General features: G+C 38.5%; 1 protein-coding gene across 14 annotated transcripts in view; it reads left to right on the top strand.

Moving 5' to 3' along the window:
- The window catches only part of FRYL (FRY like transcription coactivator), a 171041-nt gene that overhangs the window by 94736 nt on the left and 59899 nt on the right, over positions 1 to 16406 (top strand). For all 14 annotated transcript variants that reach the window (XM_034411349.3, XM_060690832.2, XM_087875302.1 and 11 more), the window contains 11 exons: positions 547 to 604; positions 2504 to 2595; positions 4280 to 4452; positions 5223 to 5383; positions 5790 to 5900; positions 6885 to 7039; positions 8930 to 9029; positions 10616 to 10784; positions 12246 to 12505; positions 13198 to 13338; positions 15833 to 16001. In XM_034411349.3, the coding sequence (XP_034267240.2) occupies positions 547 to 604; positions 2504 to 2595; positions 4280 to 4452; positions 5223 to 5383; positions 5790 to 5900; positions 6885 to 7039; positions 8930 to 9029; positions 10616 to 10784; positions 12246 to 12505; positions 13198 to 13338; positions 15833 to 16001 (1589 nt within the window). The remainder of the gene's footprint in view (positions 1 to 546; positions 605 to 2503; positions 2596 to 4279; positions 4453 to 5222; positions 5384 to 5789; positions 5901 to 6884; positions 7040 to 8929; positions 9030 to 10615; positions 10785 to 12245; positions 12506 to 13197; positions 13339 to 15832; positions 16002 to 16406) is intronic.

The following is a 16406-nucleotide window of genomic DNA, read 5'->3' as shown; positions in this document are numbered from 1 at the left end:
ATTTCTACCCCCTCATGGATTGTTCCAGGCTTTGTGTGATATATCAAGGACTGCATACCAAACTGGATGGAGCAAGGATATATTAGGAGGGGTATTTGAGGAAGTGAGGCTTAAGGATCTGGAAAACTAAAGGCAAGCAATATGCATCACAAAATCCCACCACTTTACCAGTGGATGACCTCACCCATTTTGATGGCCGCTAACAAAATGCTGGAATCTTTAGTTTTTAAAAGTATTTAAAGTTATCATTTAAATATTCTTCTATATATTTCTTATGAAAAACGTATACTTTGGGGAAAAATTGAATATGTTCAATTGTTTGCTGGCAGGGATTATAATGCTTTTTATATACTATTAGTAAATTACACAACTACACTTAAAATTATACTTTTCTATGGTTGTCATAAGTGGATGCGTGTGTGTGTGTGTGAGAGAGAGAGAGACGGACACCATGAGGTTGATATCTAAATATTTATGCATGTAATATTTAGAAATACAACTGTTGAATTTAAAGTATTACGAAACTGATCTGTAATTATTACACAGGGAATTAATAGAAGAGTTGCATCCTATAATTAAAGAAGCACTTGAAAGAAGGCCAGAGGTAATAAATATTTTTAAAACTATGTTGAGTATCCAGTAATTTCTGCATTTCTAATTTAAATTTAGCTCGACTGTGTTGTTTCTCTGTGTCGTATAATATATGTGGGTATGTGCATAATTTTGTATTTATCTTGTCATGTTTATGTAGTGTATATTGGAGGTGGTGATCCTTTGAGAGCTGTATACAACGAAATTTCATTTTAATGTATGCCGATTAGTGTACACTCAAAGTGACAATAAAGTTACTCTAAGTTCTAAACATTAAATAGAAGCCTTATAATTTGTGGCACATCAGATTTTACACAATGAGCCTTTGAAGTAGCAACATATTTGAAAAGCCCCTGGTTGGGGAAAGAGGACATCTAGCAGGCATCAGGAGCTGGATGACTTTCTCTTGGGATTGCAAATTAAGCAAGATCGTGCCTAATCAGTACAGGTAGTCCTCGACTTTCAACAGTTCATTTAATGACCATTCAAAGTTACAACGACACTGAAAAAGGTGACTTATGAGCGTTTTTCACATTTATGACCTTTGAAGCAATTCCATCAGTCGTGTGATCAACATTCAGGTGCTTTCAAGCAAAGTCAACGGGGAAGCCAGATTCACTTAACAGCCAGGTTACTAACTTTTATCAACTGCAGTGATACACTTCACAACTGTGGCAAGGATGGTCATAAAATGGGGCAAAGCTCATTTTACAAATGTCTCATTTAACAACAGAAACTTTGCTCTCAACTGTGGTCGTAAGTCAAGGACTACCTGTACTTTGGCGGAAGACCTGCAGGGAATACCCAGCCTAGGTTTGGAAGCTGAAAAAACCTCCAGGAAGATGGCCCTAGCAAATCAATGTTAGTATTAATTCCAAGGAAATAGCATAAAGATGCCCATGAAGGCAAAACAGCAGGAGAGCAGCTTATGTCAGAGTCAGTAACAGCGTACAGGACCGGGTTGCCCAAGTAAAAGATAAAGGCCTTGATTTTATTGATCTGGGCCTAGCTGTGATTTGGTAGGTTTTAGTTTATCACAGAAGGCTGGCGGAGTTGCCCAATGTTGATTTACACGTTTTTGTTTCCATCTTATACCTTAACCATGCCCAGAATTACAGGATTGGGAGTTTCCACATTTTGTGATTTGAAAGTTTCCATTAGAGCTTTTTCTTTTTGTACTTTTTATGAGCCACACATAAACCCAGTGTATCTTGACCTGTGAGAATTAATGTTGACGTATAAATGGTTAAATTTTCACATTTCTGTTGTCCAATAATAGAATTGCACAATGCTTGTTTATATGGTAAGATTAAATGTATTGTCCTAACAGAAGTTTTTTTTCTGCATCCAGGTGAATTGCATAGGATTTCCTTTTACTGTCCATTGTATTTTAAATAAGGCCTTTATCTTGGTAACATTTACATACATTAAAGTAATAATAGTCTAGCATCACATATAAATATATATATATATGTCTACATGTCTAAAATTGTTTTACTGATAAAGGAGAATATTTGTACTTCAGGGATGAAGAGCGATCCTTGGTGCTTTCCAAGTATAATTGTTTTCTTGCAGGTATTTCATTCCAACTAGGTAACATCATCCGTACCAATGACGTTACTTAGCTTGGATAATGAAATGTCTGCAAGAAAACAACCAAGCTCAGAGAGCACCAAAGACCCCTAATATTGTTCTGGCGGGAAATACCACGTTTATGATTTAGCTTTTGAAATTCCCATTTTTTGCAAAAACGCCAAATTTGTGCAATAATTATCAGTGTTCCAAAACAAAGCATCATATTATTTATTTGTTCAAACAGATGGAAGTTAAATGTCCAAACTCGCATGTTACTGTGCCGATGTCAAATATCAATATAGCTTTATCATGCTGTTCCCTTTAACTTCTAAAACAGAATATGAAACGACGTAGGCGGCGAGATATATTACGTGTGCAACTTGTACGAATATTTGAACTGTTGGCAGATGCTGGTGTTATTAGTCACAGGTAAGCAATCGATTTTTATTTAGCCACACACCAGCAAAAACGTAGATAAGTATATTATCTAAGAATGGTCTGCAGAAATCTACCTTAAATACTGTGCTGATGCGCTGAAGAGGGTCATAGGATATTGTTATTTATTTGATTTATATCTCATCTTTCTTTCAGGTACTTAAAGCAGTGGGCACAATACTTTTTCTCCCTGTTTTCTCCCTACAAATCTCCCCAACGATGTAGGTTGGACTAAGACACACTGATTGGCCCAGTGTCATCCAACAAGCTAAGGGTGACTTCCCTGATGTTAGTCCATTTAACCACAATGGCTTTCATTCACTTGCACAATCTCTATAGTAGAATTATATCGGCGTTATAGATCACAAAATATGGAGTAGTTCCTCTGATTCTGTGTATCTCAACCTTGGCCACTTGAAGAAGTGTGGATAATTCTGTGAATTGAAGTCCACTCATTTTAAAGTGTTCAGGGTTGAGAAAAACAGATTAATTCTTCTAGCATTGCTACAGTGGCTCATTTCAAAAAAATTACAGAGACACATAACCTGAGAGTTTATACTAACATGTATATCATCAAAATTCCTCCCTACCTATTGCTGCTGTCTGTTCCTACAGCAATTGCCCACCTCCCATAGGCATTTATGTTTTAGGAATTGCTTGTGGATGAGAGATGAGATATTCATCAGCTCTTACTGCTGATGGTCCATTGCCCCTTTCGGTACTCAAAGTGCGATGGCCAAAATCTTTATTGGGCTTTATTTTATAAGAAGTGAAGATGAGACATCCCACTATAAATAAATCCTAAGAAGCAACTACTATATATAAATCCCAAGAAGCAACCTGGCTTCCATACAGATCCCTAGTTTTCATCCAGTAAGGCAATCTGAGGAAATATTTCATCCAGTGAGTTCAGCTTCTTTTCTGTTTCCCAGCAGGTAGATGAGCTCAAATCTGTTGGCATTTTAAATAATGGGCCTCTTTTCTCATGAGTAGTACTAGAAAGGGAGGGAAATAAACAAATCCACAAAATATTTCTCCTATTCAGAAAATTCTTGACAAGTTAGTGACAATAATAGTTAATTAATTGGTTAATAATTATTTTGTGTGTTTTTTTGGTTGAGTCTAACAAAGGCAGAATGCAGCTCTGCATTTTGGATATTTTTTCCCCCACAGGTGAAAATAATTATAAAACAATTATCTTTACCAAAACAAGATATCCATATTTTGAACCATATACTAAAGCATGTTTGGACATCTTGTCATAGTACTAAGGATGGAATACAATACCCAGTTTTAACTATAGGATAAGAATATTCAAAATGTTCAAATTCAGACAAGCAGTTTCTGGAAGTGGCTCACTCAAAATAGGCCTGCTTGGAGATGTTCTTAGCGAGAAATACTTCTGATATATAGCTGGAACAATAGCAAATGCTTCTACAAATATCAAAACAGCTATTTTCAGTTTAAAATAGGCCACTGAATCTTGAATGAAACTGAAATTTTTTTTGCACAGTATTATTATAAAATCACTGCTACTATACTGTATTCAGGATACAGTATTCATATATTCATATAGTATTCATATATTTGACAATACTAACATTTTTCTTCTGAAATCTGCCTATAGTTTGTGATAATTTACAAATCTATATTCAAATGCTTGTGCTTTTCTTTATAGTGCAAGTGGCGGCCTTGATAATGAAACACATTCCCTAAACAATACTTTACTGGAGTACGTGGATCTTACCAGACAACTGCTGGAAGCAGAAAATGAAAAGGACTCTGACACACTGAAAGATATCCGTTGCCATTTTAGTGCCTTAGTGGCAAATATTATTCAGAACGTTCCAGGTATTCACAATATTTCCCCACCCCCACCCCAATTATTTGGTTTATATTTCAACCTCAAAACATCTCATGTGGAAATGTGCTACTTCTTGTAACTTGAAAACTGCTGGTGAATTATGGGTCGTAATTAAATCCTCTTAATTCCAGTCATCTCGCTCTCCCATAGGAAGTAGGCAACAGCAAACCAATTCTGAAAAATTTCTTACCAAGAAAACTGCAGGCACTTGTCCACACACACATGTGCACATCCACGCATGCACATATACAAATCCAGTTTAACTTTTTTATAGATTGAGCAGCTAATAATAGTCATTTCATGTCGTCTGTAATTTATATCAACAAATCTGTGTTATCAGTGAGATAGTCCACAAACAGAGTCTCCAGTCTGAAGTAGACCGATCCCATACTTGGTGGAGGGATTTCCCCCCCCAACCAGTTTTTTTTAGGGGATGGAGTCCTCTTTCCAGTTGGACAACACGCTAGTAGATTTTGCATACTTGACCTGTTGACTTGGATGCTCAGTTTTGAGGTCCTGCATCAGAGGTGCCCTTTCACCTGTGAGGATCCGAAAGTTTAATCTGATTACAGATCAAGGTAATATTACAAGGGGAGAGATGACTTTTATTGCACTCGCATGGACTTTGCTGAAGAAAATCTCAATATTTGGTGGCTAGTTCATTTTTTAAAAAAATAATAAGCGGTTGTCTCTGATATTTTAATTTCATTTCATTTGTTACAAAATATTTCCTCTGCTATTTTCCACTGTTGTGCAGTGCATCAGAGAAGGAGCGTCTTTCCACAGCAGAGCCTCCGTCACAGTCTGTTTATGTTGTTTAGTCACTGGGCTGGACCTTTCAGCATCATGTTTACTCCTTTGGACAGATACAGTGATAGAAATATGCAGATTAATAGGCATCAGTACTGTGCATTAAAGGTAATAAGCTCTCACATGCTTAGCTTTTATTGTAGAATTTCGTTATATGATTACACAAATTGTCTGGAATGATCATAACTCTTCTGTAGTGGTTGTCAAATAACTGGACAGTAATTGCACAAAATAGAATCTTTTACTGCTCCCAATAATTATGATCCTTGATAAATTATATAAATGCATGCAACAAAAGAATGTTCAGTTTTCTTAGTTCTTGGGGAATGAAATACTAAATACTTACAAATATATTTTTTATAAATATATACTGTAAATATAATTATATAACAATTTTATAATATAAATATGATATATTGATATATGTTTAGACAGAGAAAGAGAGGACATATTTTTTTTAATTTAAATAGAAACACAGTTCTGTTTGTCTGATACTTTCATCCATTTTTTTAAGGCAATGTCTGCAGTGCTTTGTTGTGGTCCAGTTGCAGATAATGTAGGACTTTCACCGGATGGCTATCTATACAAATGGCTAGATAATATTTTGGATTCTCAGGATAAGAAGGTATTGCATACAATATTGATAACTTAAAATCTCTGTTTGAAGTCAGATAATCAGGGGTTAAAGGTAGAGAAGCTGAGAAAAATCTAGCTCTCTATACACTAAAAATAATTAAATTCAGGACATCTAATCAGAATGAGAGATCTGTCTTTTTGGTTTGGATTTTTTTTTTTAAATGTAATTACTCAGTTCAGGAAGGACATAAATTATTTAGCCTGTCTCAAGGGTAGATCAGCTTTTTTGATCTACAAGCTGCACTTCTCCTCTGCCAGGAGATAGGAACTAAACATTGGGGACTGGATGTGTTCAGAGAAGACAAGATCCACATTTTGATCTTTATTTATTAATTAAATTTGTTTGCCAACCATCTCGCCACAAGGTAATTTGGGCTGCTTACAAGGTTAAAAGCAATAACTATACAAATAATATAATACAAATAATAAAAAAAATTACTGTATTAGATGCCTTTTAACAACCCTCTTTTCTCAATTTGGAAGATTGAGGGAATTTTAAATTAAAATCCATTTTGCTTCTTAATTTCTAGAACAGGGAAAAAATGTCCAACTTTGGAATATTTGGATCTCTTAAAATGTTCAATCTCCCCTCCCATTAAAAAAAAAAGTTCAAAATTTTGCTTCTGGCTTCTTGGGAAAGTCTAGATCAGTGTTTCTCAACCTTGGTAGCTTGAAGATGGGTGGACTTCAACTCCCAGAATCCCCCAGCCAGCAGCGCTGGCTGGGGGATTCTGGGAGTTGAAGTCCACCCATCTTCAAGCTTCCAAGTTTGAGAAACACTGGTCTAGATGCTCATGCTGCAAATGGATGTGGGCCCATAGGTTCCTTCCCCTATTTAATAATAGCTTAATTCAGGGAATTGTATAGATTAAGTCTTTTCTCTTTATGTATACTCAGATATTTGTTACTAGAAACAAAGAATGTACCTCACAGCAACAGGGTAGAACTTGAATTTTATTTTGCATTTGTTTAGGTGCATCAGCTTGGTTGTGAAGCAGTTATGTTGCTTTTGGAGCTCAACCCTGACCAGAGTAACCTCATGTATTGGGCTGTAGACCGTTGTTACACAGGCTCGAAGCGTGTAGCAGCTGGATGTTTTAAAGCCATAGCCAGCGTATTCCAAAACAGGTATTAAAGAAAGAATTTAGAATGGGTGTAGGTAGTCCTTGACTAACAACTGGTTATTTTACTACCGTTCGGAGTTATGACTGCCTTGGAAAAGATGCTTTATAGCCCAGAAAGCATTTTCTGCTGTTGTAAAATGTCATAGCACACATTCTCTCCCCCCCCCAATGATCACATGACTGAAATTCAGGCACTTGGCAACCCGGCTTGCATTTATGACCAGTTGTAGCATCCCACAGGTGCAATATTCAGAAGAATGGGTTCGCTTAATGACAATGCCATTCGCTTAACAGCCAAGTGGTTCGCTTAACAACTTGAGAGGTTTACTTAACAATCGCTACAAAAAACGTCAGGAAAATGGGTCTAGTCATGTGAGAGTCTTGACTTAAGACTGCAACAACGAACAATCAGATTTCCAGTCCCAATTGTGGTCATAAGTCAAGGACTATCTATAATAGAATCAATTGAAGTTGCTATTGTATGTGCTATGGTGGTTCTCCCTAAATTTTACAGATAATCCATCATAAAAAGCACAGCTAATGGTGAGAACAATAGCAGTTCAATATGTGGCCAACTTCAGATTCTCCCCATCAATCTATATGCATAACCGAGTTACTATCACGATAAACATGATATAAACCACCACTATCTGATTTGCTGTGGGAGACGTGAGGATTATCTTGCTCAGTTTATTTGTGTGGCTATTGTAAGAATACAAAAGAAAGGTAATTCTAAAGCTGTCTAATCAGCCCTCTGAGAAACGGTTCTGAATTCTGCCGCAAGTTGACCAATTCATTGGCAGAATCTTGACAGCTACAATAAGCCTCCTTTATGCTGAATTCGTGTTGTGTGCTATTGTGTCCGCTGCTCACCATCTAATCCAGGGATGGAGAATTATGGCCCTTTTATGACTTGTGGACTTCAACACGCTGGCTCAGGAATTCTGGGAGTTGGAAATCCACAAGTCATAAAGACGCCATAGTTCTCCACCCCTGATCTAATCAATGGGAAGAGTAGACCTGTTATTCTCCTGATACAAGGATTCATGAGATACCCTGGAAAAACTGGGGGATGCTTGTGCATTCCCCCATATTCTAGCTTGAACCTAATTAATGTGGTTGTGTAGTGCCAAAAATCACTGATAAGGAAATAAGGCTAATGCTTGTTTTCCCCCGAACGCCATCACTCTGCTAAACAAATAATTCCCTCAACACTGTCAAACTATTTACTAAGTCTGCATTACTATTAATCTTCTCATCGTTCCTATCACCCATCTCCTTCCACTTATGACTGAATGACTGTAACTTTGTTGCTTGTGTCCATATGATTTTTATTGATATTGATTGTTTTCTGATTGCTTATTTGTACCCTATAACTATTATTAAGTGTTGTACTTTATGATTCTTGATGAACGTATCCTTTCTTTTATATACATTGAGAGCATACGCACCAAGACAAATTCCTTGTGTGTCCAAACACACTTGGCCAATAAAAAATTCTATTCTATTCTATTCTATTCTATTCTATTCTATTCTATTCTATTCTATTCTATTCTATTCTATTCTATTCTATTCTATTCTATTCTATTCTATTCTATGAGTATAACTATATTGGTGATGCAAAAATCCAGGTAACCCCTGCATCGAAGCAAAGAGAGTTTCCTGAATCTTTTTGCTACCATTGAACCGTGAGCTAGAATTTTGTAGCCCTAGCCCAGATTGATTTAGTAATTAACTAAATGAAATGCATCGTTTCAACAGAGCAAATCAGGCTATTGGAAATAGAGCAGCTTTCTAAGTAGCTTTATATATAGGTTCACATTCTAATATTTTAAGTATTTCATTTATTCTGTTTTTAAGCCACTTAGTTATTAATACTTTCTTTTCTTCATAGGGATTACCAGTGTGATACTGTTACTCTTCTCAATCTTATATTATTTAAAGCAGCTGATTCTTCTAGAGCTATCTATGAAGTTGCTATGCAGCTTTTGCAAGTTAGTATGAAATGTTTTTATCAGTACATCAATATTTTTGTTTGAGGCTTTTAAATTTTAATACTGTTTTAAAAGGTTTTGGATAAAAATCAGTATTTAACATGTTGCTACAGTGTATCGATGCAATTTCAGGAAAGTTTCCACAGATTAGCCCAATGGGAATAATTTTTTTTTTAATTTTCTCCATAGCCTTTAGGGTATTTTATTTGGGCTGTTTGTAAGAGGTAAAATGTAATGGACAGCCTTTCAGAGACTTAAAAATTGAAAACCCACAGAAATATACATTTTCCTTTTGGTTGGGGAGGAGATAATCCAGGGGTGGACTGCTGGGGGTTTGCAGCAGTGGTGGGTTGCCTCCGGTAAGAACCAGTAGTAAAACTGGCGGGAGGCTCCGCCCACTGATCCGGACATCATCAAAGTAAATCTGCGCATAGGCATGATGCGAACCGGTAGTAAAGGTAAGTAAAAGCCACCCCTGGTTCACAGGGATTCGGGAGAACCTCTAGCTAAGATTCTGTGCAGTTTGAAGAACCACCCAAATCCCACTCCAGGCCCCGCCCACCCATTCCCAGGAGTCCCCATGCGGCCTATTTTAATTGCAGATAAGTGCAGGGCACACGCGGAGGCTTGGGAGTGGAGGGGGGAAACGGGCCTACTGGAAGTTCAGGAAGGCCGGAAACGGGCCCTTTTCTGGCTTCCGGATCTTGGGGAGGCCATTTTTGCCCTCCCGGAGGTTCGAAAAAAGCCTCCGGAGCCCGGGGAGAGCAAAAACACCCCCCACCCCACCATGGTGCAGGAGGCTGACTAGGCCACGCCCACCATGGCCACACCCACCCAGCAACCAGGTAGAAAACCCTTTGCTAAAAACTTTTGAAGCCCACCCCTGAGATAATCCAGAGACAAAACAGATGTACCTGCAAGAAAAAACTTGGGTTTTTTTTTAATTCTTCACCAGAGTTCGTCCTAAATCAAAAAGAAAAAAAAAAGTCTCAATGGTTCCCTCTCATTCTCCACCAAATCCCTTGCAATCTCTAGGATGGTCCAATAGAGGAAGTGTCTATCCTAGTGTTTCTCAACCCCAGCTGGTGATAGGATCCTAGGAGTTGAAGTCCACTCATTTTAAAGTGATTAAGGTTGAGAAACACTGGCCTATCCTAGGCTGCGTTAGACCTAGAAGCTGATTTATTTTTTTAAAAATTTGATTTATATGCCACCCTTCTCCGGAGACACAGGGCGGCTTACAATGTGCTAAGCAATAGCCTTCATCCTTTTGTATATTTATACAAAGTCAGCTTATTGCCCCCACAACTGGGTCCTCAATTTACTTACCTTAGAAAGGATGGAAGGCTGAGTCAACCTTGAACCTGGCGAGATTCGAACCTGCAGTAATTGCAGGCAGCTGGTCTTAATAACAGGGTGCTTTAGACCACTATACTACCAAGGCTCTTAAAACATTTCATGTTTTAAGCCACAGTGAGAAAAAGTGAGAAAGAATTCATAGTTAACATGAATCTCTCTCCCTGTGATTCCGTAATTTCATACTGTTTAATAATCTCAATTTCATTGAATACATTTATATTTTCTAGATCCTAGAGCCCAAGATGTTTCGCTACGCTCATAAACTGGAGGTTCAGAGAACTGATGGACTATTGAGTCAGCCTTCACCTTTGCCGCATTTATATTCTGTGTCCTATTATCAGCTCTCAGAAGAATTAGCAAGAACATATCCAGAATTAACTCTTGCAATATTTTCAGGTATATGTTTCCTTAAAAAGCATATTTCTTAATATTTATTGTTTGGAATTATTGTACTATCAAAACCAAATTATAGTGATTTTCAAGTTTTTTTCTCTTAACACTGGCCTATATGTTATCTATTACTCTTACCATTAAGAAGTATGGTGTTGGTCCATAATCTCTAATTATTATGTTCTCTAATCATCATAACCCATCTTATGAATACGCACTGTACAGATATGCATCGCCTTTTTGTTCCTTTCTTCGCCCACCAATCAGCAATTAACTATAGTTTGCCTTTTCATTTTAATGTGAAGTTACACTTGTCAAGCTAAGAACAAAGCATCATCCTAAATAATCCTCAATAATACTGCATTGTTCTAAATCAATTAATATGTAATTATTCCTCTCTCTGCATGATTATCTGGAGTCCTTTCAGTATGAATTCAAACATGTTTGTAGCACTGAGGCAACCCTGATCGGGCTTGTGCATCCATTCTACTGCTTCTTGATCTTTTAGTGCAGGGGTGTCAAACTCAAGGCCCGCGTGCCAGATCCGGCCCGTGGAATGCTTAGATCTGGCCCACGGAGCCGCCCTGGAAACAGTGAAGGATTGACCCGTGGTGCAACTGTGATATTCACTTACCTTCATTACCAGTTCACAAATGTGAGCGCATGCACCACCTCCGTACATGCGTAGGGCCTTGCGCATCCACCGAGTGTCCAAAACAGGACGTGATGGGTAGGCGGAGCCTACTGCAGCCACCGCTACTGTTTCGCCCGAACCGGATAGTATCGGCTATATACCACCACTGCCATGGTGCCTCTGCCAGAGAAAACACGCGGCCCTCCCGAGCTCAGTTTTTGCTGGCAGAGGGTTGCAGGAGGCCATCCTAGCCGAAAACAGAACTCGGGAGCCCATTTTCACTGGCAGAGCACTCCAACCACCACAGGCGCCCCCAACACGAATGACATCAAGCTGGCCATGCCCACCCTGGCCACGTCCACCCTGGCCCCCCAAGGCCAAAGACAACCCTGATGCGACCCTCAATGAAATCGAGTTTGACACCCCTGTCTTAGCGGCTTTTGACTCCATCAGTCATGGTACTCTCCTAGCTCTGTTCAGGGGATTGGGAAGTGAGAGGCACAGCGTTGGAGTAGTTCTCTTTTCTCTGGGACCATTTTCAGTAGGCATTGGTGGTGAGGGTGGGGTCAAGCTGTAGACGGAGTTTCCAATCCAAAAGATACAGTTATCAGAATTTGTGTGAATTCCCTTCCTTCTACCTCCTTCTAGCCTCTTTACCCTGTAATGGAAGAGCCTACTCTCTTCTTTTCTTTCTTCTTTCCACATGGAAGCAATAGTTATTTCAGGAAGACCAAAAGCTGAAATGACTGCCAGTAAATTAGTTTTGTGATAACATACACACACACACACACACATATATATATATATTCTTACCTTTAAATTATTAAACACAGAGGTAAGCCAGAGAATTCAAACCGCACATCCTTCTGGAAGACAGGTGATGCTTCACTACTTGCTGCCATGGATGAATAATATCGAATTAATGGATGTGAAACCTTTACCCACAATTCGACGGCAAGATGAAGACGAGGAGGATCTCCTAAAAGACAGAGAACTGATGGTGAACAGCAGGCGCTGGTTGAGAGGCGAAGGTTGGGGGTCACCCCAGGCAACTGCTTTAGTTTTAAACAACCTCATGTATATGACAGCAAAGGTAAATTGAACCAAGCATTGGGCAATTGATGGATTATTTTGAGAGTTCTGTTGTTTCCTCAGTTTGTCACTAGTGGAATGCTAATGCCTGTAAACTCTATTTTTTGAGAACAGAAAGAAAGAAAAGGAAAAAAAAACCAAGTATATTTAAGTTGCACTAAACATGAAAAAAGCAATATTGCAGCCAGAGTAGACTGGATTTTTAAGCAATCTAGGGAGAAAAAAGCATTGAGCACTGTGGAACTACCTCCCGCATAAAATACATTAAATTATACCCAGTGTTTTCATTAGAATAGAATAGAATAGAATAGAATAGAATAGAATAGAATAGAATAGAATAGAATAGAATAGAATAGAATAGAATAGAATAGAACAGAACAGAACAGAACAGAACAGAACAGAACAGAACAGAACAGAACAGAATTCTTTATTGGCCAAGTGTGATTGGACACACAAGGAATTTGTCTTGGTGCATATGCTCTCGATGTACATAAAAGATGCATTCGTCAAGAATCATAAGGTACAACACTTAATGATAGTCATAGGGAACAAATAAGCAATCAAATCATATTAGGAAACAATCAGTATAAATCTTAAGGATACCAGCAACAAGGTTACATATATATTATATATCTCTTTGAGCATTTAATTTTTAAGCAGAGAAATAATTCATATCTTAACTTTGTTTTCTAGTATGGTGATGAAGTGGCTTGGTCAGAGATTGAAAACGTTTGGATTACTCTAGCAGACAGTTGGCCAAAGAATCTGAAAATAATTCTGCATTTTTTAATCAGCATTTGTGGAGTAAATAGCGAACCCAGCCTTTTGCCTTATGTAAGTTACATGGAACTTATTTTCCTATTCCTCACTGCTGAGATGGACAATCATATATATTAAATGCAGGCAGTCCTTGACTGACGACTATAATGGAGCCTGCCCATTACGGTCATAAGTCATAATGGTTGTTAAACGGACCCACCCAGTTATATATTTTTTCTGCGGCCGTTAGGGCCTGATCTTCAGGACTTTGATCTGGGTCATAAGTCCCCTTTTTCATAACTTCAAACAGTCATAATTTCAAACAGTTGCTAAGTGACTGGTTGTAACTCGAGGGCTACCTGTAAGTAGGGATAAATGTTTTAAAAATCACTTTTAGTCTGACCATCTTACTAGTTGCAGTTGTCTGTGCTGAAAGCAGAGTCAGAATGAAAATAGAACCATCCATTTATTATAATTATATAATTATTTATAATAATTATAAATACCGTATTTTTCAGAGTATAAGACACACCTTTTTCCCCCCTAAAAGTGGGTGAAAATTTAGGTGCATCTTACAGACTGAATATGGGCATTTTAGGCCTCCTGAACCCTCCGCGCATCGCGTTTTTACCCTCCCCGGCCTCCAGAAGCACTCTGCAGTGCTCCTCATGGCCTGTTTTCACCAAAAACGGCCCCATTTTTGTCTCCCAAGCCCCTCCATGCATCGCGTTTTCACCCTCCCAGGCCCCCAGAACAGTGGTGGGATTCAAAAATTTTTACTAGCGGTTCTGTGGGCATGGCTTGGTGGGCGTGGCATGGCTTGGTGGGCGTGGCAGGGGAAAGGATACTGCAAAATCCCCATTTCCTCCCGTTCAGCTGGGACTCGGGAGGCAGAGAATAGATGGGGGCGGGGCCAGTCAGAGGTGATATTTACCGGTTCTCCGAACTACTCAAAATTTCCGCTACCAGTTCTCCAGAACTGGTCAGAACCTGCTGAATACCATCTCTGCCCCAGAAGCACTCTGCACGCCAAAAACAGGTTTTTGGTGAAAATGGGCCGTGTGGAGCACTGCAGAGTGCTTCTGGGGGCCTGGGAGGGCGAAAATCCAACGCGCGAAGGCCAAAAACTACTTTTTTATTGTTTTCCTCCTGTAAATTTAGGTGCGTCTTATAGTCCAGTGTGCCTTATAATCTAAAAAATACGGTTATTATATTAATTATCCCCCAGTGAGGCACTACTTTGAATGGTTATGGGGCTTGTGTGCTCTGAGGAAGATGAGAGTTATGCCAGAGGTTCAACTGTACTGGACAGGTCACATCAGAGGAGTCAGACAAAGAGTGTCTCTCCCATTAAAAAATATGGTGAGACATAAATATAGAAACCCAATTACAGGCATTGCCTGAGTCAACAAGGACCACTCTAGGTGTTTGGATTCCTGGAGATCTGGGGAAAAATGGGCTACAGGACTCAGGACTACTGGTTGAGCAACTAGGCCAGTCCTGTCTCTCCCCCCAACTTGCCTCGCATGGTGGTTGTGTGGAAAATAAGAAGAAAAAGGAATGTTAGATACCTTCGCCACCTTGAGTTGTGTATAAAAAGGAGAGAGAGAAAGTATAAATATAAATCCTTCCATTCCCCACCATCCAGTCAGAGCTGAAGAAGCTTCTTGGATGAGAAGCGAAACATCTTCAAAGAAAAACAAAGTCCAGTTGCCTCTTGAAAAAAGCACCTTTGCGGGAGAAAGAATTGGGGACAGGCAGAGAATATATGGTATAAAATTCCAGCTCCACCTCACTATCATCCTGGGCTAATTCCTTACATGTTTGGCCCTATGATGGACTTTACATAGCAGTTGGAATATTTGTTTGAAAAATAAGCATGTCTAAAAAAGGATACAAACATTATAAGTATTTCTAAATAAAAGTAATTCCTTGTCAGGAAATATTTAGGAACTGTAATGGTACTTTTAAGCTGAAATATGCAGAGTTTTACTTCAGTTACTCTGTTAAATATAGATTATACTGGGTTATTAAACATGTTATTTTCAGCGGGAAAATAAAAATTATACTGTTCATTTACTTTGTGTAAAAGAAGTAGAAAAAGAAAAGAACTCTATTAACAGAGTTCCATATGACAAAACATTTCAGGTGTTTTGAAACAGTAAACTATGCAACTGGGATTAGGTTCGGATATATTGGTTTTGCTTTTCTAGCAAATACAGGTTCAACAATAATGAAACATGATTAGAATATAGAATAGAATAATAGATTTGGAAGGGACCTTGGAGGTCTTCTAGTCCAACCCTCTGCTTGAGCTGGAGACCCTATATCATTTTAGACAAATGGTTGTCCAGTCTCTTTAGTTATAAGTTAAAAGACAGGTATAAATTAGTTATTAGCTATAAGACACTTTAAGAACCGGTTTGGGTAATTTGTCTGCCAACAAAAAATTCAATTATTTCCTAAATTTACAGTTTTTTAAAATTAACAGTTACCAGTAAATGCAAGCCATTTTTCTAGTATATTTAACAGTGTTCTTAATGATTTTTATTTTCTCTTTGAATGGCAGGTGAAGAAAGTAATTGTTTACTTGGGTAGAGATAAAACCATGCAGCTTTTGGAAGAGTTGGTGAGCGAATTACAGCTCACTGATCCCGTTAGTTCTGGAGTGACACATATGGATAATCCACCCTATTACCGTATCACTTCTAGTTACAAAATCCCTTCTGTCACCTCAGGTGAGACAATTACATCAAACCATTTTTAACCTATCAGGACAGATATTCACTTCACTGTTGGGTAACTTCCAGGGATGCCCAGCTGTTTGGATCCAAAGCAGAATGAATATTTCAAAGTGGGCTTGGCTGCCCCTAGCAGCACTTTGGTAAAAAAGCAGTGCCCTTTTCTGGGTCTGCTCCTCAAATTTAGAAAGTTTGCCATCTCCCTGTTGAGCTGTTCCATCCCCTTGGCTGCAGATATGTTTAGCAACCTATATGGTTGAAAAAAAGTATATGAGTCTACTAGTTGATAGGTCTAAACTTTGAAGAGATCTCCAGCTGGCCATTGCAAGGCTTTCTCTCTGTAGCATGCTTTATGTAAAACAGCCGATGACATACAAGAGACGATTTAAGAAAAATAAAGTT

The sequence above is a fragment of the Pantherophis guttatus genome, chromosome 8, assembly GCF_059756535.1.
Source record: "Pantherophis guttatus breed Tessera chromosome 8, ASM5975653v1, whole genome shotgun sequence".
Classification (NCBI taxonomy): domain Eukaryota; kingdom Metazoa; phylum Chordata; class Lepidosauria; order Squamata; family Colubridae; genus Pantherophis; species Pantherophis guttatus.
Note: the sequence above shows the minus strand (reverse complement) of the source record. Positions and strands in the feature narration are given on the sequence as shown.